The sequence below is a fragment of the Idiotropiscis lumnitzeri genome, chromosome 19 (assembly GCF_059441095.1).
Source record: "Idiotropiscis lumnitzeri isolate Australia: NSW breed Sydney's pygmy pipehorse chromosome 19, RoL_Ilum_1.0, whole genome shotgun sequence".
Classification (NCBI taxonomy): domain Eukaryota; kingdom Metazoa; phylum Chordata; class Actinopteri; order Syngnathiformes; family Syngnathidae; genus Idiotropiscis; species Idiotropiscis lumnitzeri.
Window position 1 is genome coordinate 460,722 of NC_142409.1, and position 26,640 is coordinate 487,361.

At 47.0% G+C, this 26,640-nt stretch overlaps 1 protein-coding gene across 2 annotated transcripts; it reads right to left on the reverse strand.

Annotated features, from left to right (window-relative positions):
* Positions 1–1,739: 1,739 nt before the first annotated feature.
* On the reverse strand, positions 1,740–24,789 carry LOC148317951 (uncharacterized). Of its 2 annotated transcripts, none has more exons than XM_088282583.1 (7): positions 24,339–24,789; positions 22,282–22,426; positions 22,105–22,218; positions 17,588–17,732; positions 17,375–17,523; positions 17,165–17,304; positions 1,740–3,999 (listed from the first exon to the last, which is right to left on the reverse strand). In XM_088282583.1, exons 1-7 carry the CDS (start codon positions 24,436–24,438, stop codon positions 3,845–3,847), a joined length of 948 nt encoding a protein of 315 aa, XP_088138709.1. In that variant the 5' UTR covers positions 24,439–24,789; the 3' UTR covers positions 1,740–3,844. The 2 variants fall into 2 exon arrangements, with proteins under 2 accessions (XP_088138709.1, XP_088138710.1); XM_088282584.1 differs by lacking the exon at positions 1,740–3,999 and adding an exon at positions 7,717–8,665.
* Positions 24,790–26,640: the final 1,851 nt, after the last annotated feature.

Here is a 26,640-nt window from a genome sequence, read left to right on the forward strand (position 1 = left end):
TTGTTTTTTTTAACTTTATTAACATGAACAAACCAAACAGTTATTAATACGTACATAATATAGAAAAGACAAAAAGAGCTATGGGGATTTAAAAAAAAAAATCCATGTAAATAACATAAAGCAACAGTTTTAATGTTTACTATACGTTTTTTTTATGTTTACAATACGTTTGACGTTGAACCTCTTTGTTGTGATGACGTCAACCATTTCCGTGTTCCAGCCTGAGAGCCTCTCCTCAATTGCTAACGACGGCGTCGTCTTATTTTATGTTTAGATACGTAATGGTTGCAATACAACATTTCTCTTCATAGCTGCTGGCTCTCCGCCCAAATGCGGTTTGAGTCAGACTTCTGTTAAAAGTCGAGCATACATCGAAGCAATTCATTTTAGCGATTAGCGCACTTAGCGCCTCCTTGCTCGCCTCCTCGTTTAGAATGCTACTTATTTGCGGGGTCATTTATTTGCCATCACGTAGCTTGTTGCTTCTGCTGTACCCGGACTTACATACAGTTCAAATAAAGTCCATTCTGCAGCGGCCCAAGATAGCTTGGCGCAGTGCATTTAAGTAGCGGCGAAAGAAATCACTTCCGGGTCAACGAGCGACAGGGCGACGCTTTTGTTTATTAGTACTGCGTGACAGGGCGACGCTTTTTTAAAAATCAGTACCGCATGACAGGGCGACACTTTTTTAAACCAGTACTGCGTGAACTAGGGGCACAAACAGCTTTGACGAGCTCGTTGTCTAAGATCGCCTTTTTTGGTCCCAAAACTATGCAAAAAAAACATGTTCCCCAGGGCCCCACTATTTGAGAATCACTGATCTAAAGGAACAATGTATCTATCAAATACAGAGGAACTAAAAACAGAATTTTGTATACTGCTGTGTTTGTAAATGCTTGTAGTTGTCTATGCTTGTGTGAAGCACAATGAGTTGTCTCATGCATGAAATGTGTTATATATGTCATGACCCGTGTCGGGCATATCAGGGGTTTTTGTTATCATTGTCACGTCCCATGCCATGTCCTTGTTTTGTTTGTCTCTGTCAGCTGAGTGGGGGCGTTCCCCTCAGCACTCGTTCCCCACCAGCCACGCACCTGTTCCCCGTTAGCCGTCACACACCTGATTCCCATCTGCTCCCCTAAGGACTGGACTTTTTAAACACCCCGTGCCGACGTTTCGGCGTCGGTGCATTGCTCCACTTAGGACTGTCACGGCCGCTCCCTGATCTCGTTCTCGCTCTTGCTCCCTTTACACCCCCCATATGCGCTTGTCCCGATTGCTCGTCCTCGTCCTCGTTCACGTTAGTTTGTCGCTGTCTTTGTTCCCCGTCAAGTTTAGTTCTGTTAGTCACGTTTTTGTTACTTTGCACCCTGCCACATTGTTTGTCCTTGTTTTGATTCAGTTAATAAATTCCCTTTAAGTTACCCTTTTCCCTGCTTCCTCGCATCTTGGGTCCTTCCCCACCTCGCCGACCGGCGATCCCTGACAATATAAATAAAACTGCCTTGTCTTGCCTTGAGTAGAAAGTACAAATGTATAACGATGTCATTCAAATAATTACACATGTTAAAGTAAAAAAGTTCAGGCTCTGAAATTTACTTGAAAACTGTACTTGAAGTATAGAGTATTCTTACCAGATGTTTCCACCATACATGATATACTTTGAAGGCTCTTAAAGTTGAAAGATTGTTAAAACTGTCCCATGACAGTTACCATGCAAGTAGACTCACCTCTCGACATCAGATTTGGGTTTTAATGATCATAGTTCAACTGCACTACAGAAAACAAAAACACACTTCACATATACAGTTGTTTACAATAATCTGTAGTAAAAGGACATACAGGAAGTAAGAAAGTGACATATGGCTGTGCATTCATTAAACAACAAAGCACATTTTAAATGCTCTGACCTGTTGCACCAGATTGCACTGTCAAACGTAAGTGCTGAAGATGACAAGACACACACACACTCGCACACACACACACATATATATATATATATATATATATATTTTTTTTTTAGTAGGGCTGTCAAAATTAAAGCATTAACTCAGGTGATTAATCCAAAAAAATTTAACTCAGTTAAATATTTTTACTAAGTTAACTCAGTTTGACTTACTTTTAAAATAATTAGCAAATATTGTGCCATATTGTGGCTCTTGTAGGCAGTTTTGAGAAGTGTTTCGAAAATAAATGTCTACAAAGATGTCTCCATTTAGAATCTGAATGACCTGGGCATTGCACGGCCCGCGGGCCACATCCGGCCCGCCGGGTGGCACTGACTGGCCCGTATGACAGACCTGGGCATTGTATGGCCCGGGCCACATACCTTTGGTTGACTCTGACCGCGAGTGTAAGGTTAATTGGAAATTTCAAAATAAACATACTTTTTAATTTCACCTCATTCATGGGCTAAAGCTGCACTGCTTTTATTCTGAAATTGTTTTTTTTTATTCCCGCACAATGTGCGTCGCACATAATGACGTAATGCATATATCAAGACATGCGCGCGATTGAATCACAACAAGACGACGTTCGCCCTCAAAAATGTCCGCTCAGGCTAAAAAAAGAAAGGTAGATGCCGAATGTAGAATTTTCAACAAAAATTGGACAGCGAAGTATTTATTTACTGAAGTTAGAGGTAAAGCTGTGTGTTTAGTTTGCGGGGACAGATCGCCGTGTTGAAGGACTACAATTTGAGTCGGCATTACCAGACGAAACATGCAGAGAAATATAAAAACGGCACCAGATAACAATGAACTGGGACACTTTTTCTCAAAATCACAGTTCAGTGACAGTCAATATGTTGTATCTTGCTTAATGTTTGGTGCAAAAAGACAATATTGTGATGTCTTTAAAATGCTCAGAACCTTTACACAACTATCCAACAGTATATGGAACTCAAAATGTGTTTTGAAGTGAATGTGACAGAATATGTTTACTAATATGAGTCACAAATAGTAAAAAATGTTAATATTTTGTCTACCATTGTGTTGAGAAATTTGAATGAATAAATTTTTGTAAGGCAACCTCATTTTTTCAGTTTATTTGGTATTTAGTTTCATTGCTTAACTTTAATATATACTCTTGCCAGCTTGTCAAAACAGTGCTATTTACTGCTTTTTAAAAAAGAAATACAATTAATATTATGCAGAATTGAGTTCAGCCTTTTGGCTCGGCCCTCCACAATATTTTATGTTTCTTATGTGGCCCCATGGAAAAAATAATTGCCCACCCCTGATTTAGATCGTACTCAAGAATCCAAGAAAGCTATTAGAACAGTCTTTGAATTAAATATACTTCATATTTGGTGATTTTGCATCAATTCCAAGATATTATTCACATAAATATCTGTTATAAGCTTTGCAAAAAATAGTAGTTGAAAAATGTGATTAATCATGGAATTTTCTGTGATTAATTATTTAAGAAAATAATCACTTGACAGCACTAATTTTTTTCATTTTTTTTACCTGGCAACCCCCCTTTAACTACTTTTCGGCCTTCCTTCAGTACCTGTCCAATCATCGAATTCACTTTATTTGTTCTTCTGAAATTAGTTGACATTATTCATGTCAGCCGATAGGTAAAAAGATGTTCATTTAAAACATGTATACCTCCAGTACTTTTGGCCCACACTGAAGATGATATTATTAAAGTTGTCGGAAGACATTTGTGGTACAATACTAACAAACATGTTACAAACACATAATACATGAAAAAAAATATTTGTTACGAACTGTACTACAAAAGATTTTACGAGCATAAGAAACTTGGGAAACCCACAACATTTAAAAGCAAAACTCGCGCATATTCTCACACAAAAGCAATATTTCAGTGAGCACTCTCACTTGAACAATATATTTCTTTGACTGTTGACTATGTCCATGGGCAACATGAGCGCCGCACTACTGAGACTGTAGAGTGGACTCTTGATGTGACGCCATGCAACCAGAATGACACGTGTGGCAAAGAGGACACAGGCCACTGCCAGCACGACCACTGTGGAAAAAGGCGAAACATTTTGTGTTAACTACCCAGCTTAGTTTTCCGCGATGCAAAAATATTTGGTCTCGATCCAATACACAGGATAAGTACAGTCAATAGTGAGACAGATACATTTTTCATTAAATAAAAATCAACCTCATTACATTAGTATAAATATTATTGATATTGGACCACCTGCCACTAACCTTGGCCAAAACATCCACCAAAAAGGGGGCTGACGGTGAGGAATGGATTCTTGTTCAAGAAAGCCATTTCCTTCTAAAGTTTGACCAAAACACTTCACCTTCAAAGTCGGACTGCACGATTTTCGACAAAATAATAATCATGATGATTTTGACTGAGATCCAAATCCCAATGATGAAACAATAATTCATTCATTTCAAAGCACTGTGTGCCCTGCAATTGGCTGGCAACCAGTTCAGGGTGTCCCCCGCCTACTGCCCGAAGATAGCTGGGATAGGCTCCAGCACCCCCCGTGACCCTAGTGAGGAGAAGCGGTACAGAAGATGGATGGATAAAACTCAACTAATCAAAATGATAAGAATAGCCTCATCCCTGCGTGTTGAACACTTTATTCTTGAACACACCATTTTTGGTCACACTTTATAAGTACACACTAATAAGCATTTGTACAAATCAAAGTTATCATTGATAAAGCATTTTTCTGACATGAAAAATCATTTGTATATAGTTACGAACAACAACTAAAAATGTTGTACTTATAATTAACAATACTAGTACATAATAGTAAAGCATTGGTAAATACTCAATCAGTCCTGAAGGAATTGTTTGTGAGGGTTCGCCGTACGGCGAGCAGGAGGTGGACCCAAAATGCGAGGAGACAGGGAGGAGGGTAACTTAAGGGAATTTATTGGATCAATTCAACGAGGGCAAACAAAGGAGCGTGGTGGGCAAACAAACGTGGCTAAACTGGACAAACTAACGAGGACCAAGGACCGTGACAAATACAGAGGGGCGAGAGCGGGCGCATGAGCGCGAGCGAGACAAGAGCAGGGAGCGGCCGTGACAGTCCGCGAGGGAAAGCAGGAGCACAACGGGATAGCACCACGGGATAATGACCCGACACTGGGTTGATGGCATGGGAAGCTTAAATAGTCCGGTAATCAGGGGAGCAGATGGGGATCAGGCGTGTGATTGTTAATGGGGAGCAGGTGCGTGGCTGGTGAGGGCGAGGTGCTGAGGGGAAACGCCCCTGCTCAGCTGATCAAAACAAAAACACAACAGCATGCACACAAAACAATAACAAAAACCTGTCATGCCCGACGCGGATCATGACAGTGTTAATGGATAGTAAAGTCATTTGGAAAGTTTAAGCAAATGATTATCAAGCTATTTTGACATACATTCATCCACTCATACACTCATACATAAACTATTCAGACACGTGCTATTGGTTAGTGAGTGTTAGCAAAACTCACACATTTATTTTCCAAAAAAAAGTCTGATTAGCACTTTTTAACACAAAAATTCATTAATTCGGGTGGTAACAAAGTAGTTACCATATATTAATGAACTATTTTGTCTGTCTATAAAGGATTTGAACTTCTGGTTCCGGCGCCGCGCGAGTAGCTGCCTGTTTACAGCAGCGTGGCTCACTATTGAGTCTTTTTCGTGTGTTTTTTCCCTTTACCCTGTTTTATTTTATTTTTACCTCATCTCAGCAATGGACATACAACTTGCGGTGGTTTTACTGCTGTTGGGGGGTGTTTTTTGCGCGATCGTGTCCGGAGACAAAACTCAGAGCTATGGATCGATCGTGTAGACAAGAGATCAGCTGTTAGCACTCCGTGCTAACCCCGCGCCGGCTCCCGGAACGAGACCCGATATCCACTGCGAGCTGAGGAGGAAGAGACGAGGATGTCGTGCGGGGGCGAAACGCCAAGCAAGGAGGAGACGATACCACCCCGTCCTCCCGTCCGTTATTATGGAGAATGTTAGATCCCTTCCCAATAAAATGGACAAGCTAACAGCGCTAACCTGTGTTGGAATTTATCTTTAAATCAATGTTAGAATTTAATTTTAAACCAATGTAAACTCAAATTATTAATCTGACTCCAATTTGTGACTTTACCCAACTCTCACTCATCCAACAATATGCGCGCTCGTTCTGCAATAGAAAGGTATCAGGAAGCCGGCATTTTCACACACGAGTGGATTTATTCCTAACACACAAATCGACAACTTGAGCTTGGGTCCCTCTCAATACAGCTCTCTTTGTCTCCGCTGTTCAGCATTAATTTATAGACACAATATGCAAATGACACAGAGACAAAGGCATCCTGGCATGATTCTATTGGCTATGTGTACGCTGCAGTTAACTTTAGCTTGCTTTTCTTGGTCTTTCTTAAAGTGGTGGCTCCTCCTGCTTGTGGTTGAAGGGTCCAGTTTCTTGTTGACCCCTTCTCCCTCGAGGTGTCTGTCTGCGCCAGGCACCAACCTAAAACCTCCCAAACCTTCACATTCTTTCACTTTCTTTGTTCAGCTTCACCAGCCACACACTCAGCATTCCACAGAATAAGATGCAGGACATCGAATAAAACTAGCCAGGTTTCAACTCTTCCACTCCTTTACCTGGCACGAGAGGAATTTCCGGGAGGCTAGCTTGCTGATGTTCATGAAGTCGTGGCTAACAGAACTAACGCCGGACGCCATCGTGGAATTGGACGGCTTCCATAGATAGATGATAGATGGTGTAACCCTGGGCACATAACTGTTAAGGATTAACTTTGCAGTCGGGACATTGAGCTGATAGCTGTTAGCATCTGTCCGTACTATTTACCGCGAGAGTTCAGTCATGTGATCGCGGTGGCGGCGTACGTACCACCCTCTGCTAACAGTGAGACAGCCTGTGACTTACTGACTGTGGGCAGGCTACAAACACAGCACCCAAATGCTGTGCTCCTCATCTCTGGTGACTTCAATCATGCTTCTCCTTCCTCCTCTCTGCCTTCATTCACACAATATGTAACCTGCCACACCAGAGACAATAAAATATTGGACCTTTTCTATGCCAACACCAAGGAGGCGTACACATCACTGCCCCTACCCCTGCGGGGCAAAGCTGACCACAACTTGGTTGCGCTCCTGCCTGTCTACAAACCTCTGGTCCGCAGGCAGCCAGCTGTGACACGCAAAGTTCAGAGGTCTGGAGGAGCCGAGGAGGCTTTAAAGGACTGTTTCAACACAACTGTGTGGGAGGTATTCAGCGAAGCCCACGGGGAAGACATTAATGGTCTAACAGACACAATCACAAACTATATTAATTTCTGCATGGAGAACACCATTCCCACCAGGACAGTAAGATGTTTCTCCAACAACAAACCCTGGATAACACCGGGCTTTTGTATCAGGCGACAAGGAGGAGGTGAAGAGAGTGCAATGTCAGCTGAGAAGGAGGATCACAGAGAGGGGAAAAGTCCGACAGGATGCAGATGGAGGAACAACTTCAGCAGAATAATGCCAGGGATGTCTGAAGTGGCCTGAAGACCATCTCAGGCCACGGACAACCAGGTAAGACCCAGAAGGGGGGGGACCTTAAGTGGGCAAATGAGCTGAACTTAATTTTTCATAGGTTTGATCAAATGCCTGCCCCCCGCTCAGTCTCCCCTGCTGCAGCCCCCACCAACCCCTCCTGCCGCTGCGAATGAGATCCTCTCTCGCCTCTCTTCTCTCCCCCTCTCTCTCCTCTCTTCTCTCCACTCACTCTCTCCGCAGGCTTCAGTTCCCAGCCACATCAGACAACCACCACTTCCTCCTGCTCAGCCTTGTTCCTCACAACATCTCAGGTGAAGAACCAGCTGAGGAAGATGAAGGTGAGGAAGGCAGCAGGCCCAGATGGGATTAGCTCCCAGCTCCTCAAATCCTGCGCAGACCAGCTGTGTGGAATCGTCCAGCACATGTTCAACCTGAGCCTGAAGCTGGGCAGAGTCCCCCAGCTGTGGAAAACATCCTGCCTGGTTCCAGTTCCAAAGACCCCCCCATCCGAAGGAGCTGAACAGCTTCAGACCAGTGGCGCTGACGTCTCATCTGAAGAAGATCCTGGAGAGACTGGTCCTCATCCATCTGCGCCCCCCTGTGTGCTCTTCGATGGACCCACTCCAGTTCGCGTACCAGCCTGGCATCAGTGTGGATGATGCCATCATCTACCAGCTCCACACTTCACTCTCCCACTTGGAGAAGGTGGCGAGCACAGTAAGGATGATGTTCTTTGATTTCTCAAGTGCTTTCAACACTATCCAGCCCACCCTTTTGGGAGACAAGCTGGAGCAGGCGGGAGTGGCCCGCCACCTCATCACATGGATCCACGACTACCTCACAAACCGGCCACAGTACGTGAGAACACAGGACTGTGTGTCTGATGTGCTCCTCTGCAGCACGGGAGCGCCGCAGGGAACTGTTCTGGCTCCCTTCCTGTTCACCCTCTACACCTTGGACTACAAATACAATTCCTCCACCTTTCACCTGCAGAAGTTCTCTGATGACTCTGCGATTGTCGGCCTCATCACTGACGGTGACGATTGGGAGTACAGAGGGGTTACGCAGGGTTTTGTGGACTGGTGTCAGCAGAACCGCGTCCAAATCAACGCTGGGAAATCCAAAGAGCTGGTGGTGGATTTCTGCAAGCGTCGGCACTCTCCACCTGCACCAGTGAAAATCCAGAGAACAGACGTTGAGAGGGTATCAACTTACAAGTACCTGGGTGTTCATCTGAACAATACACTGGACTGGAGCGACAACACAGACGCTCTCTATCGGAAGGGTCAGAGCAGACTATTCCTACTCAGGAGGCTGAAGTCCTTTGTGTCATGATCCGTTCTGTCATGCCATGGTATTTGTTTTGTTTTCTCAGCTGAGTGGGGGCGTTCCCTCCAGCACCCGTTCCTGGTTCATGTCGTCATGGCTGGAGTGACGCGCCCACCAGCCGCACACCTGACTCTCGTCAATCCATTGATTATGCCACTACATAAGCCTCCTACGCTGACTACTCAGCGTCGGAATATTCTCCTGCATCGCTCACGTTCATGATCCCAAGTATTGAATTGTATAGACTCCTCGCTCTTTTTCAAACTAGTGAGGAGGGCCAGCTCTGTCCTGGGCTGCTCCCTGGACTCTGTGGACTCAGTGGGGGGCAGGAGGATGACGGCAAAACTGTCATCAATGCTGGACAACCCAGCCCACTCACTCAATGACACTCTTAGAACACTCCACCGCTCCTTCAGTAACAGACTGTTACACCCTCGCTGTACGAAAGAGAGATTTTGCCGCTCCTTCCTACCGGCTGCTGTCTGACTTTTTAACAAGAACATTAGGTCAGGCCTACAAACGGGCGGGCATTCGTGCAATTGTGCAGTCCTAGATTGCTGTGCTTTATCAAATGATGTATTTAAATATTGACCAATGCTGTATTTCGTTTACCATTACAGTATTCTTCTCAAGACAGTGCTTTTTTCTATCATTGCAGTACTTTTACTACGACAGTTCTTTTATCATTGCAGTATTTTCTATCATTGCAGTATTTTTTTTAATCATTGCTGTCATGATCCGCGTCGGGCATGACAGGAGTTTTGTCATTGTTTACGTGTGCATGCGGTGTTGTTTTTGTTTTCGTCACCTCCCTGCCATGTGCACCTTGTTTTTTGTTGTCAGCTGAGTGGGGCGTTTCCCCTCAGCACTTTTTCCTCACCAGCCACGCACCTGTTCCCCGTTAGTAATCACCCACCTGATCTCCATCTGCCGCCTAATTCCTGGACTATTTAAACACCTCATGCCATCAACCCAGTGTCGGGTCATTTTCCCGTGTATCTCGCTTTGCTGCCGCTACTTTTGGACTGTCACGACCACGCCCTGTTCCCGCTCATGCTCTTTGTCATCGTTCCCTGTCCGCTTAGTTCGTTCCCGTCTCGTTTTTGTTCCCCTTTGTTATTTTGCACCCTGCCACGTGTTTGTCCCTGTTTGACACTGTCAATAAATTCCCTTCAAGTTACACCTTCCTCTGCCTCCTCGCCTTTTGGGTCCACCTCCTCGTCGCCGCAAGGCGATACCTGACAGAATGACCCGACCAAAGAAGGACCCAACGAGGGGCTCCCGGCGGCGTCAGAGACGCTGCCGCCCAGACAACCGCCCTCATCAGCCTGCCGACCAGCCCCATACCTCGTCGTCGTGTCACGGTAACGCCCTCGACTTCCTCCCCGACCTACCTCCGCACTGCATCATAGATTCCGATTACAACGAAAATTTTGATCACCAGGCCAATTCACCCCCTCACGTTTTTGTTGATTATGATTTAGCAGAAGATTTTGAGCACTATGCCCCTCACTTGTCGGTCGATTATGATTCTGAGCACTATGCCCCGCACGTGTTGGTCGACTCGGATCATGAGTATGACGCCGACTACATCTACGCCCTGCTAGACGCTCAGCGCAACCCGGACACCGTTAGGACCAGTCACTTTCTTCCCCCCGAACCATTCCTGACACCTTTTTCGTTTGAGTCCTTCCAGATCACCTCCCACTCCACCTCGCGCGCTTCACGTCCCAAATCTCGGAAGTCACGGTCACGTCGCACACCTCGTTCACCATCGGTTTCAAAACCTGCTCACGTTCCCCTGGCACCCCCTAGCTCGCGTTCACCAGCCACGGTAACCTTGGTCCCTCGTGTTCCCCATTCCCCTGATTCCCTATGGCGGCAGGCTGATAGGGATCAGGGCCCCCGGTTCGGCTGTGCCCGGACCGACTGCTGCGCCCAGCCCTCTGTCGCTCCCCCGCCAGCTGCTGAGCCCTGCCACGGCTCCCCGCCAGCTGCTGAGTCCCTTCCCGGGTCCCCACCAGCCGCAGCGTCCCTTCCCGGATGCCCGCCAGCTGCTGAGTCCCTTCCCGGCTCCCCGCCAGCCGCAGCGTCCCATCCCGGCTCCTCGCCAGCTGCTGAACCCTGTTCCGGCTCCTCCCCCGCTGCCGAGCCCCGTCCCGGCTCCCCGCCAGCTGCCGAGCCCCGTCCCGGCTCCCCGCCAGCTGCCGAGCCCCGTTACGGCACCCCGCCAGCTGCCGAGCCCCGTCCCGGCTCTCTGCCAGCTGCCGAGCCCCGTCCCGGCTCTCTGCCAGCTGCTGAGCCCCGTCTCAGCTCCCCGCTAGCTGCTGAGCCCCGTTCCGGCTCCTCCCCAGCTGCCCAGCCCCTTCCCGGCTCCCCGCCAGCTGCCGAGCCCCTTCCCGGCTCCCCGCCAGCTGCCGAGCCCCGTTCCGGCTCCACGCCAGCGGATGAGTCAAGTGCCGGCTCCCCGCCAGCGGATGAGTCCTGTTCCGGCTCCTCCCCAGCTGTTGAGTCCCGTCCGGACTTCCTGCCAGCTGCTGAACCCCGTTCCAGCTCCCCGCCAGTTGATACGCCCCGTCCCGGTTCACCCCGAGCTGCGGGGGCCCGTTCTGGCCTCCCGAGAGCTGCTGACCCCCGCTCCGGCGCCTCGCCAGCGTTTCAAGTCCCTGGTCCGGCGGACCCAGCCCTGCGTCCGCCACCAGTCCCTGTTCCGGCGGAGCACGCCCTGCGTCCGCCACCAGTCCCTGTTCCGGCGGAGCACGCCCTGCGTCCGCCACAAGTCCCAGTTCTGGCGGAGCACGTCCTGCGTCCGCCACAAGTTCCTGTCCCGGCGGAGCACGCCCTGTGTCCGCCATCAGTCCCTGTTCTGGCGGAGCACGTTCTGTGTCCGTCACAAGTCCCTGTTCTGGCGGAGCACGCCCTGCGTCCGCCACCAGTCCCTGTTCCGGCGGAGCACTCCATGCGTCCGCCCCAAGTCCCTGTTCCGGCGGAGCACGCCATGCCTCCGCCACAAGTCCCTGTTCTGGCGGAGCACGTCCTGCGTCCGCCACCAGTCCCTGTTCCGGCGGAGCACGCCATGCGTCCGCCAGAAGTCTCTATCCCGGCGGAGCACGTTCTGCGTCCGCCCCCAGTCTCTGTTCCGGCGGAGCAGGCCCCGCGTCCGCCACAAGTCCCAGTTCTGGCGGAGCACGCCCTGCGTCCGTCACAAGTCCCTGTTGCAGCGGAGCACGCCCTGCGTCCGCTACCAGTCCCGGTCCCCGCTGCGCCCGGCCCGCCGCGGCTCCAAGTCCCGGCCTCTGGTACGCCCGAGCCACCGCCGCTCCAAATCCCTGCCTCGGCGGTGCCAGACGGCCCGCCGCCACCCCAATTCCCTGTCCCGGTGGCGCCCGAGGACACGCCATTGCTTCCTGTCACTGCCTCGGCGGTGCTCGACGATCCGCCGTCGCCCCAAGCTCCTTTTTCGGCGGAACTCGACGATCCCCCGGCGCTCCAGTTTCCTGCCTGGGCGGTGGACGACGACCCGCCGTCGCTTCTCGTCTCTGTCACAGCGGCGCCCGACGAAGCGCCGCCGCTCCCGGTGCCTGTCTCGGCGGGGTTCGACGACCAGCCGCCGCTCCACGTTCCTGTCTCGGCGGGGTTCGAGGACCAGCCGCCGCTCCACGTACCTGTCTCGGCGGGGTTCGAGGACCAGCCGCCGCTCCACGTTCCTGTCTCGGCGGGGTTCGAGGACCAGCCGCCGCTCCACGTTCCTGTCCCGGCGGGGTTCGATGACCTGCCGCCGCTCCACGTTCCTGTCTCGGCGGGGTTCGAGGACCAGCCGCCGCTCCACGTTCCTGTCTCGGCGGGGTTCGAGGACCAGCCGCCGCTCCACGTTCCTGTCTCGGCGGGGTTCGAGGACCAGCCGCCGCTCCACGTTCCTGTCCCGGCGGGGTTCGATGACCTGCCGCCACTCCACGTTCCTGTCTCGGCGGGGTTCGAGGACCAGCCGCCGCTCCACGTTCCTGTCTCGGCGGGGCTCGAGGACCAGCCGCCGCTCCACGTTCCTGTCTCGGCGGGGCTCGACGACCAGCCGCCGCTCCCCGTTCCTGTCTCGGCATGGTTCGACGTCCCACCGCCGCGTCTCGTCCCGGCTCCGGCGGCGTCCGGCGTTCCACCGTGCCTCGTCTCCGTCTCGGCGGCGTCCGACGTCCCGCCATCGCTCCAAGTTCCTGCCTCGCCTGCGCCCGCCTCAACGCCGGTCCAAGCTCCGTCCTCTGCAGCACCCAGCGTCCCGCCGCCGCCCCTCGTCTCAGCTCCATCAGCGGACTCCAGGTGGCGTTCGGGTCGTCCCGGACGTCCGCCTGAATGGCCCCATCGGGACGCATTGGTCTGGCCACCCGCACGGCCCCCTGAAGGGCCACGAAAGGACTCGCTGGTCTGGCCCCCCGGGCATCCGCCAGACCGGCCTCGATCACGGGTCGTGGACCCACCTCCCGACCGCTTCCGCCCACCCTCGTTCTTGGACTCTGCTTCGTTTTGTGTTTTCTTTGGGACGTCTGGAATCCGTCCCTTGAGGGGGGGTACTGTCATGATCCGCGTCGGGCATGACAGGAGTTTTGTCATTGTTTACGTGTGCATGCGGTGTTGTTATTGTTTTCGTCACCTCCCTGCCATGTGCACCTTGTTTTTTGTTGTCAGCTGAGTGGGGCGTTTCCCCTCAGCACTTTTTCCTCACCAGCCACGCACCTGTTCCCCGTTAGTAATCACCCACCTGATCTCCATCTGCCGCCTAATTCCTGGACTATTTAAACACCTCATGCCATCAACCCAGTGTCGGGTCATTTTCCCGTGTATCTCGCTTTGCTGCCGCTACTTTTGGACTGTCACGACCACGCCCTGTTCCCGCTCATGCTCTTTGTCATCGTTCCCTGTCCGCTTAGTTCGTTCCCGTCTCGTTTTTGTTCCCCTTTGTTATTTTGCACCCTGCCACGTGTTTGTCCCTGTTTGACACTGTCAATAAATTCCCTTCAAGTTACACCTTCCCCTGCCTCCTCGCCTTTTGGGTCCACCTCCTCGTCGCCGCAAGGCGATACCTGACAATTGCAGTACTTTTACCATTATAGTACTTTTATCATTGCAGTATTTTCTATCATTGCTGTGTTTTCTATCATTTCAGTACTCCTACCATGACAGTACTTTTATCATTGCAGTATATTTCCCCTCTGTCCCATGGACAGACACTAGGAGTGTTTCCTTACACTTGTATTTGTTGTGGGATGTAAGTGTGTATTTACATGGGGATCTGTGTATATATGTCTATACTGTGTATATTTGCATGCTTTTTATGAATGTCTGCTGCTAATGTTATACATTAACGGCTACATTACGCCGCCGCCTCTGTGATCTATATCAGAGGTATTCAATTAAAAGTCACAGAGGTCCACGACTAAAATTTCTTCCAATTAAAAGGTCCGAACCAAAGTCCAACTTCCCTTAATGTCTAGCCTATGTTCACATTTTTATATAGCTTCAATATTTAGTCATTTTCAACAGAGCGCACTTATATACTAAATATTTAGCAATGTTCCCATTAAACACCTTTGCTAGTCAAACAAATATAAGGCATTTATTTCACATTCAAGAAAATGTGGCTTCAGAAACTTAAGGGTGCCACTTCCAGAAAAAAACAGTAAAATATCTCCTACAGAAATATATCAAGTGCTAAGCATTGAGTTAACACCTTTTACCTTTTTTTTTCTTAAATCAAAGAGTTATCAGCCTAAAAAAAAAAACGGAAAGCCTAATTTTCCAAGAAAAACAGGTCAACATGTTCAGTACACAATCAATAAAAATGGCTGTCCTCATGAAAAACTAATTCAGAATGAGCTTTGACGCCACCTTTTCTTTTGAATATTTTTTTCACTTCTCTTAATGAGAAAAATGAGTTTGTGACTGCCCTGCCAGTGAATTAAATCTGGGTTGGAAAGGAGTCAGGGCCATTGGGATTTGGTAGATTATTTCACACATCTGGGTTTTGGTTTCCTTTAAATAATGTTTGTGCAACCGCATTTCAGCACTCCTTCACAACTTCCCCATTGCTGAATGTTTTTTTATGTTTCCCCAAAATCCATTAGTGAAAAATGTAAAAATCTGTTATACTGCACTCGAAGTTTGATGTTTTTGTGTGCGCTCACCTCAAACTTCAGTGGATAACTTTGCACAAAAGGGCGGTGCTTTGTTTCGTATTGGCGCTTCGCAATGTTGTGACGGTTTCGGAGCATATGATGCACACTGGTTTTGTATCTGCTGCAGCCACAACGCAACTAAATTTCTCCGTCCACTCATTTAAAACAACACGCATCGACCTTGCTAACTTTTTAGCACGGCATACTGTCAGCAGCACTCTCTTTCGGTCTGCTGCGCAATTGGCAGTGGATCGTAAACAAAAGATTTGATTGGCTCAAATCAGTGACGCCTTTTCTGTACTAGAATTGAAGCGACAACGTTTGCGAATGCGCCCTGAAAAAAAATCATCATAGATTGGTCATGGGTCCGGTCCGAACCATCTGTCGGTCCGGATCCGGACCGCGGTCCGCCATTTGGTGATGCCTGATCTATATCTTTGCTGCAAATTTCCCCGTTGTGGGACTATTAAAGGACATCTTTATCTTTATCTTATCTTTACATTTAAAGGCTGATAAAGCCTAAAGATTCATAATGTTTCAGTTCAATACCTATGATTAATATTTGTATCAATGAGATTCTTTTAACATAATTTGGAATTTATATTTTGTCCAGGAAATAAATTATCCCAGACTGTCAACCATAACTGAAATTATCAAAATACTCAAATTAATTTACACACAAAAAACTTTGCGGCACGACATATAATTGATCATTCTCACAAAAGAGATATAGATTCAAACATGTTTTGTACGTACCAAAATGTGTTTCGCGTGTACAGGACCCACCACAAGTGCGCACAAACTGGGTTTTACGCTTACGGCTTCTCTCTCCTCTACGGTACAAATCGACATCGTAAGCGTAAATCTGCGTTTTGTACCGTAGAGGAGAGAGAAGCCGTAAGCGTAAAACCTTGTTTGTGCGGACGCGTGGTTGGTACTGTACTCGAGAAACACATTTTGGTACTTACAAAACATGTTTTCGTACGCGGTATTTGACATTACGCTTACGTAATTGTGGCATAAATCTAACGCCAAACAGGGGGAAGCGGGCGATGCGCGAAGGTATGCGCTCGCAGTTTCAGCGCTGGAGAATGACCCGCGGGACGGAGGAGACATCCACCACCACAACCGGCAGCCGTAGCGCTAGCAATCATTAAGTCCAAGTTCCTGTTCCAACATATCTAATATTCATTGGGAGGTGTGCAGAAGGCTCGCTATCAGAAGCTCCTGTCTGGTCTCTATGGTTGACTCATTCCGCACAAGTCATTAGAAAAGTAACGACAGACAATGTGCACAAATTGTTTTGTGCAATATGTGTGATGTCCTGTGCTTTTAATGTTTGGTGGAGTCTATTACTTGTCTTTCAAGGCTTGGGCAGCGTCCTTGTTGCACGCCCAGGCACGCCCCTGCAATTTCTGGCGCCGGCCCCTGCGCACCTGCAGCTCATCAGCACAATCAGCAACAGCATAAAAGCTCAGTGCAGCCAGGAGTCAGGCGCCGGATTATCCCGTTACACCCGTGGTACCTTGGCCGCAGTTGCGAGAATCAGATTAGCATTGCTGGCGCTGTCCTTGTGCTTGTATTAATTCTGAGCTCTTGTGTGCTTCCTCAAACATTCTTCCTGTCCGCCCAAGCCCGTGACACCACCGCCTGCCCGAGAAGACCGGACCGCGTCTCCCACGCCATCGCCTGACGTGCGCACTCCGGACCCGCTGCCTTCACTTGCTTCCCACCGCGTCGCCTGACCAGCGCACTCTGGACCCGCTGCCTTCACTTGCTTCCAAACCGCATCTCCCACTCCATCGCCTGCACTGCTGAACTCCGGAGCCGCTGCCTCCACTCGCTTCCCCAAAAATAAATCCCATCTCATATCCAGGTTGCTCTTGGGTCTTTTTTCTCTCACCATTACGGTTTCCCAACCCGTTACAATATGGTTTCATGAAGTTATGCAAGGTATATCAATATATACTTTACCTATAAATAATTCTCATTATATTTTTAAATTAAAAAAAAATAAAGTAGGTAGATCACTTGGTTATTTTACAAGTATCTCGCATGCTGAAAAAGAGTGGGAAACCCTGCATTAAAAAGTCGACTTTACATAATATATCATCATAAAACTGATTGTAGTTAGAATTATAATAATAAAAGGGAAAAGAAAACTTGCTAACCAGCAAATATTCCATTTTGACCAGGCGATGCCGTGTCATAGTTTTTGGTGTAGGTCCCAGTCAGCGCCCAGATGATGACGGGGTAAATGGTTAGGATGTAGCGCACGTGTTTGTCCAGGAAGAAATTTTCCATGATAAACCTGCAGTCGGGGTGACAAAATGATCAGGGGACAATCACAGCAGAATGCTGGATTATGTCATTTAACTTACCATACTAACACCACGACGACCAAAATGGCGAGTGAGACCGTGGCGGCATATGATAGCGACAGGCTTGCATACGTGTTGAGTACAATGGCGAGGTTGAGGAGGCTTGCAATGGTGGTCCATGTTGCGTATATGGCTATACCGTTTTGAACCTACCAGATGAAATGTTGGAAGTAAGTCGCCATTATTTATACACTAACATGTTAAGATACTCACCAACACGCGCACAAGCCAGAGGTCTACTCTGTGGAATTTATAGAGCCAGGCGCCGTAACTGTGGAGGCCATAGCATGAGAAGAATATCATGACGAAGTTGGTGAAAGTCACCACGATGAGGAAGGCCAGAGCGACAGACACCATCCTGTCAAAGAGTATCGTCCAAGATTATTGTAGTTCATGTAAAGAAAAGAAATAACTAAAACTAAAATAGAAGAAACATTTTCGTGGTCCAAATAAAATAAAACGGAAATGTTTTTTAAAAAATACTCTATGTACCGTATTTTTACGGTCATAAGACGCGCTGCATCAAAGGGCGCAACACCAGTTGAGGGTGCTATTTCCGGATTTAATGCATATACTAGGCGCGCCGCACTACAAGGCGCTAGCTCAGCTGCTCGCGCTAGCTCAGCTAGATCAGCTGCCTCGCGCTAGCTTGCTCAGCTGCTTGCGTTAGCTCAGCTACTCGCGTCAACTCAACTGCTCGTGCTAGGAAATGTCAGCTCACCAGGACTCAATACCCTAAGAGATCGTTGCCAGAGGTATTACCCCATTTCAATGACAGATGTCATGAAACTATTAGGAATCACTGCTAATAACAATGACTCCCACCAATAAAAGTTGTCTTGGCAATAGTCTACAAGACAACGTCAGGGGAGGGACTTGACTGGTCACCACACTCCTTAGAGTCACGGTTTCAAATCAAAACCAAAATAAAACTCAGCATACAAGCAAACAATGAAACAAAGAAATATGATTAACACAAAACATGTATCTCTTATGCCATCTATATACTCAAAAGAAATAAAAATAACACAACAAGATTATAGCAATGGCTTTTTGGGAGCCACTCAACCTTAGCCAATTACAGCAATGGCTTCTTGGGAGCCACTCAGACTCAGCCAATCACATGGCTGTTTAGAGAGATGTGCATGGCTGTTTAGAGAGATGTGCTGTTGTGCTTTGGGCTTTTTGCAGTCTGTTGTCTAAACCTGGGACGTTTCTTGCTTGCAATAACATAAATAATAAGACAGACTACAACATTGTGGACAGCTGTCCTTTTGTCCAGCTTTATCCAACACCATCACCCAAACACCATAGTCACATAATGTATAAGTCACGGTCAATTTGAAACATAGATGACTCAGACTTTGGCCAGCAGGGTGTGCTAACATGCACTCCGGACAGCCCAATGAGTAAAAGGGTTGATGGTCGCGAGTGATGCTTAGTCCATATAATGGGCGCGTCGCTTTACAAGGCGCTTTGATTGTTTTGGGGAAGACTAGGGACTTTAAAGAGCACCCTATGACCCGGAAAATACGGTAAATAAAACTATCTGAACTTAACCACAATAATAGCAATAATGTCCTTCATTTTCATCTTTGTCAATCTTTCATCTTTGTATGTATGTATATATATATATATATATATATATATATATATATATATATATATATATATATATATACATATATACCTTTTTATACATACATACATATATATATATATATATATATATATATATATATATACATATATACCTCTTTTATACATACATACATATATATATATATATATATATATATATATATATAGATATATACCCATCCATCCATCAATACCGCTTCTCCTCACTAGGGTCGTGGGGGGTGCTAGAGCCTATCCCAACTATCTTTGGGCAGTAGGCGGGGGACACCCTGAACTGATTGCCAGCCAATCGCAGGGCACACAGAGACGAACAACCATCCGCGCTCACACTCATACCTAGGGGCAGTGTCCAATCAACCTGCCATGCATGTTTTTGGGCAATCTGGGAGGAAACCCACGCAGGCACGGGGAGAACATGCAAACCCCACACAGGACTGCCGGAGCCAGAATCGAACCCACGACCTCTGCAATGTGCGGCCATATATATATATCCATCCATTATCTAGACCGCTTCTCCTCACTAGGGTCGCGGGGTGGGCGCTGGAGCCTATCCCAGCTATCTTTAGGCCGTCGGCTGGGGACACCCTGAATTGGTTGCCAGCCAATCGCAGGGCACACAGAGACGAACAACCATCCGCGCTCACACTGATACTTAGGGGCAATTTAGAGTGTTCAATCGACCTGCCATGCATGTTTTTGGAATGTGGGAGGAAACCGGAGTACCCGGAGGAAACCCACGCAGGCACGGGAAGAACATGCAAACTCCACACAGGATGGCCGGAGTCGGGTTTGAACCCAAGACCGATACTGTCTCTCCCTGTGAGGCCATCGTGTTAACCCGTCGGCCACCGTGCCGCCATATATACAGTGAACCCCCGGTTATCGCGGTTAATGGGGACCGAGACCACCCGCGAAAACTGAAAATCCGCGAAGTAGCGTCGCACCTAAAAAAAAAAAAAAAAAACGGATTTCGCGGTTAATGGGGACCGAGACCACCCGCGAAACTGAAAATCCGCGAAGTAGTGTCGCACCTTAAAAAAAAAATAAAAAATAAATAAATTATATATAGCGGCGCACCTTAAAAAATGCTTAAAAAAATATATATTAAAAAAAAATATACGGGTAGAGAGAGAGAGAGTGAACACACTAGAACACTGTTCTACCAAACAATTTACTTACGAACAACCAATCAAAAACAAAACAAACATACAAAAACAAGCAAACACTAACATAATTAGTCCGTCGTTTTGCGCAGGGGCATGAAGAGCTTTACTGCTCCTCTTCGGTTCACTAGATGCACCAAGGGATAAAGAGCGTTTGGGAGGCATCACGAATGGCTCCACAAAACTTTTACACTTAAAAAATTACTGCGAGACAAAGACTAACTAACCGCGATCTATGGCCCGAAGCGTATTGTACATACGTATACGAGATCAGCGTGGACTGATGGGCATCGGGAGAAGCTTGGGCTACTGTAGTGAATTGGCCAATTGACCAATTGCCCGTGGTGCTTACCGTATTGTATGTGCATTTCTTTGCGTTTTCAAATTTTGCAAAATGATGCAATTATATACCCCCCTGTATACAGTACACCATATAGAATACGGGTAGAGAGAGAGAGAGTGAAATTCATGTTATAACAAAAAAACAAATTATTATTAAAACTTTTTATTTTTTTATTCCCCAGCCATTATTTTTGTATTTATTCAATTACTTATTTTTGTATTTATTTAATTACTTCGACTTTTACCTGCTGGTACGCCGTGATTGAACAGGACTCTCCAAACGCAGACCCGGGAAAAAAGGTGGTGATACAAAGATATTTATTATAATCACAATATAGTCAGTGTAATCAGCGCGTCTCGCAGCACGAGACGATCGCTGGAGGAACGCACACACAGCTGAAAAAACAAAAACACACGCGGCATGACAGGCACGGATCATGACAGTGAAATGAAAGGTGGCATTCTTTATTTATTTATTTATTTATTCATTCATAACTGACAGCCTCGCGCTCCGCCGGTGCCCGGAGAAGGTGCTCCTCTTCGGCTTACTGTGACGCGAGCATGCCCTCCTCCTCGGGAGCTTCCATTCAGTTAAACTTAGGGCCCGCTTGGCACCGCCCGTGCCCGGGGAAGGTGCTCCTCTTCGGCTTACTGTGACGCGAGCATGCCCTCCTCCTTGGGAGCTTCCATTCGGTTAAACTTAGGGGCCGTTTGGCACCGCCCATGCCCGGGGAAGCTGCTCATCTACGGCTTAACTGCCACGCACGCCGGCCGGAGCTCTGATACGGTCCGAACCGCGCGAAACGTCGCCACCAATCGTGTCCGTCGCCACCAATCGTGTCCGGGGGAACCTGCTCTTCTTCGACCACTCTCTTCTTCGTCCACTCTCCTCTTCGGCGCACGCCGGCCGTCTAACCGCTTCAGCGCCCCCTTGTGCCGCTCGGCGAAACTACAATGCCCCTGAATATTTTTTAGACCCGCGAAGCACTGAACCCGCGAAAGGTGAACCGCGAAGTAGCGGGGGTTCACTGTATATATATATATATATATATATATATATATATATATAGTATAGAGTTTCCGGGTACTCCGGTTTCCTCCCACATTCCAAAAACATGCATGACAGGTTGAACGACATTTCTCTAACCAGGCATTTCTCTAACTGTCTAACTTTAAAATATGGGATAAAATATATCTTCAACCTAACACTAACCACTGTTCCAAAATTTTATTAAAACTGAGTGCACTTAAAATACAAAAGTCAAAATGCCATTTAAAAACTACCTTTAATGAAAGAGAATATAAAACTATTATAACCCTGGTATAGTCAAAACAAAATGCAGACTTGGACTCCTCCTATTTCCAAACAAGATATAGCAATCATTCCTAATCACCACTCCGTGGCCATTTGATACCTGGCTGCAGAGAGAGACACAGAAAATACCCCCCCCCTTCTTTTTTTCTTTGCAGACCATACATATTGCACATGTCAGCCTTCCACAACCAAGCAACTCTTAGATTTGGTCACTTCACATTGACGTGTTTCTTATTAGCATTAGAAGCCAGTTAATGTAAATTTCTTACCTTCTGTCCCACAAAAACAACCATCCGATATTGAAGCCAAAATTCAAGCACCAAGTCAGGTAGAAGCCATGTGACAGAACCGGTGGGCAACAGTACATCGGGCCAAATGCATTTCTGGTGGAAATAAACTTTATTAATGAGTGACTGCAATTAGTCTCAGTCATTATTTTTTCTTACCTTCGGCAGAGGCCCGCAAAAGCGTAGACCATCACAAGAGCCAGGAAGATATAAATGAAGGACCAGATGATGAAGGTCCACCCGGATGGTGTTATCTGGGTGGCAAAGGTGTCCGAAATATTGCCAGTGGTCTCCAAAAAAGGATCTGGTGCGTGAAAAGTTTTAAGATTGTAGGCTTTAGTGGTGTTTTTTTTTTCAGGATTTATTCACGCCTGCGTTCATCCATCCATCCATCCATTATCCGCCGCTTATCCGGGGTCGGGTCGCGGGGGCAGCAACTTCAGCAGGGAAGCCCAGACTTCCCGCTCCCCAGCCACATCTTCCAGCTCTGCCGGAGGGATGCCCAGGCGTTCCCAGGCCAGCCGGGGACGTAGTGTCTCCAGCGTGTCCTGGATCGTCCTCTGGGCCTCCTGCCGGTGGGACATGCCCGGAACACCTCGCCAGGGAGGCGTCCAGGAGGCATCCTAAACAGATGCCCGAGCCACCTCATCTGGCTCCTCTCTACGTGGAGGAGCAGCGGCTCGACACTGAGTCCCTCCCGGATGGCCGAGCTTCTCACCCTATCTCTAAGGGAGAGCCCAGACACCCTGCGGAGGAAACTCATTTCGGCCGCTTGTATCCGAGATCTTGTTCTTTCGGTCTTGTTCTTTCGGTCGCAACGCCTTTTTCCAAGCGAGTTTAATTCAAACATGACGCAGTTGTTGCCAAAATGAGTTTTACAGGGATGTCAAACTCAATATTGCACAGAGGGCCAAAACTCTGTGTGAATAACACAGGACACGGCCTGAACAGGTAAAACACTTACTGAACAAACTAAAATAAACATTTTTAACATAACAATCAAAACAGACAGTATACTCTAAAAATATAAATCTAAGTAATGAACTTGAACTTAAAATATTGTAAACGGGACGTGGCCTGGATGTAGAAGGAGTAGGACGCGTTTCTCGCTGCTCCTGAGCTGACCATATATTTATACATTTAAACTTGGTGTCTGAAGTATCCTAACGTCTTACTGAGCGACCACCAAAACCCTTGCGAAACTATGATGTCGCCTGTACTAAAACGGAGTCAACTAAAACAGGCCACGGCAGGTCTGGGCCCCGAAATACAACGTCGGACTCCGCTGGCCCTGACGTTGCTGAAATGTACAAAATGGTCCAGCTGAAGCCACAAATGGGCGTTCCCGTTTTTAACAGCAATTCCCCGTTCTGACAACGGAAACGCTCCCTCACACAAAGAGCCACGTCCGGTGTCGCCTATTCCCTATGGTGTTATATTTATGCCACTATTACTTAAGCGTAATGTCAAACACCTCAAACAGTCGATCGGAGGTGTAATGTTCTACCTTCTGTTATTCAGGAAGCCACGCAGGAACAATAATGCTGCATGCATGTGGTCCGCAGACCCGAGGCAGCGGTCAGGTGGAGGAGCTCTGAAAGCTATTGTAAACTAAATTGTTTATGCTCTCCACTTCAAAATTATTCAATATTAAAATATAAGCACGCTACAAAAATACTTTAACCCCTCCTCGTCAAAATAAATATTTGCTTTGCAATCAGAGCAGGTGTATTCTATTTCTGTCGTAGTTTGAAATGTGATGAACGATACAGCTGAAGTTTGTTTAGCAGGTCTCATTGTGTTTTTTTTTAAATTATTTTTCTCAAGATTCTGAAGTCCTCGGTCTAACATACCAGTATAAAGTGGTCAAAATACATGTGCATTATTTTCGTTTGAGAGTTTAAAACATGATAGTTTAGAAGTTACTTTAATAAGTGTAAAAACATTAGTTTGTTGAGCCAATTTCAAAACATGTTTTCTTTGTTTATCCTCCAGCTTTTGAAGTCCTCTGGTTTACATAAACTGTGGATGGGCAACAGAAGAAATGGTATGTCTGGCCATCATAGTTGTTTGAGTTGAAAACACATTGACGTTAGAGTAGCAAGTTTCAGAGTCTTTTCTTGATTTATCTCTGGCTGCTAATGTCTTCTGGTTTAGCATGCAATATTATGACGTATGTAAATTGCAAAATAATATACGCAAGGCATTTGACTTACATTGTCCTTGAGCTGCCAGAGAACTAAACACCACAGTGATGATGAAAATGCCCAGAGACAACACCATGGTAAACACAAGGCTAATGCTGTGGCTTGTCATAGTGATAAACTCACGCAATTCCAAACAAATGCAGTAAGAAAGGTCAAATCCGCTCAGCTTTATGGTTTGCTGTTGAGGCCAAGGTAAACAGTGTCACTCTCAGAGGAGGTGGCACGTGTACTTGACAGGTTTTATCATTAGCCCAACTGTGAATTGCCCTCCAGCACAATTACACGTGAGTATTACATCAGCGCAGTTGGGAGACACCCTATTTGGCATACCTGATACCTCACATCATTATTATTTGTGTTAGCTAACAAGTCCCTGCACACGTAGGAGGTGCTATGGTGTTCGCTGAGTGAGTCTGTCACAGACTTACTTACTTTTTTGATTTGATTGATTCATTGAACATATAAACATATTACAAGATAAAAACTAAATTGAAAGAAAGAGAAAGAAAATCATCAGTAGATGTCATAGTTCAACTTGGTTTACATGTTCAAAGGGAGTAGGGGTAGGGAGTAGTAGTCGTAAGTACAACACTTATCTATTCCTACCCCTTAGCTGACTTATTAAATAATTATGTCGTTACACTGCTGGATAATTTGTGTACAAAGAATTATGCCATAATAAAAATATACTTCTGTACCAGGTTCATATGATAAATAATGTGTGTATAATGTTGTTCACATTTATACTTGATTTATATAATTTTGTAGCACTATATTTTTAAATCTTCTTTTGAACACCACAAGTGATTCACACCTTCTCAATTCATTATCATAATTATTCCTTTTGAACACAGCCACATTACACTTGTGCTATATCTGATCTATTTTATTGCACATGCCTTCTTGAAAAGATCCCCACTCCCCAAATAAATTGTACAAGATATTGGTCAGAATTGGGGGTGCATTTTTTTTAATTATTTACGGATTGTATGCCAGGGACTTCTATACTGTATGAATGCACATATCAATAGCCCTGTCATGACCCGTTCAGGTCATGTCATGTCTTTGTGTTGTTGGCCCAGCTGAGTGGGGGCATTTCCTCCAGCGCTCATTCCCTTCCCTGGTCATCGTTGCATGAGAGACGTGCCCACCAGCCACACACCGGTTCCCCATCAGCCACGCAGCTGTGTCACATTGACTGTAATCACCCGCACTACTTAAAGCGCTCAGGACCGACGGCTTGTTGTCGGGACATTGCTTCCTTTCCCTGACTGTCCCGACCGCTCCCTGATATCGTTCTCGTTCCCATTCATGCTCCTAGTTATTTGTCGCTGTGCCTGTTTCCTCGTCTAGTTTAGTTCTGTCCAGTCGCGTTTTGGTCATCCTCATTGTTTTTGCACTTCGTTACGTTTGTTCCCCCGAGTCACTGGCCGTGTCCAAATTAACAGGCTGCGACCTCCGAAGGCCAGTTCGCAGGCTGGGTCCTCGAAGCCTAAGAAGGCTCCTCCTCAAGTAGCCTTATATGGACCGCATAACCCGTGGTGAATTTGGACAGGCTCGATAGCTACGTACAAATAATTAGGCTGCGTCCTTCGATGTCCAATATGGCGGACAGAAGACGTCACTTCCGGTGCGACAAGAACGCTTACGCCGGTGTCCAAATTCACGCGGCCTCCGAGTACTAGCCTTATAATCTGTCCTCGTTTCCATGGAAACTCCATGGAAACGGGCCCTGAGTGAAGGCTACGAGCATGCAACCTTCGCAGCCTTAAAAGCCTCGCTCTTCTTCTACGCCGTTCGACACTCGCAAGATGCAAACTACCGAAGCCACGTGTTCCGCCTCATCGGAGTGCACTTTCAGATGTAAGTTATTTATATGCAATATTAAAACATCACTCATGAGAAATATTGGGCAGCAATGTTTGGATATTTAGCTCCAGATTAAGATAATTTTATTAGTTGCGATATCGGCCAAATATAACTAAGGTAGCTCTAAGAACTATTGCATAGGAGGTACGGCTGAAACATTTGAATTGTCTTATTTCTGCATGTTAGCATTATTTTATTTAATCTTTCCCTTATGTTTTAGGGAGCAAGGAGATGACCGCGCGGCTGATCAAGCTGCGCGGGGAGTACGACAGCCTCTTTACGGGGGCCAAGTTCTCCGCAGCCACAGCATGGAGGTAAAAATACAATTACTATCGGGAAAAATATTTGACGGGTTATTGTCTTATTTCCATCCATTTAAACTCAAAATATCAAAAGGAAAACGCATAAGAATGGCGAGACCCACTATAGCAATTTTAGTTTC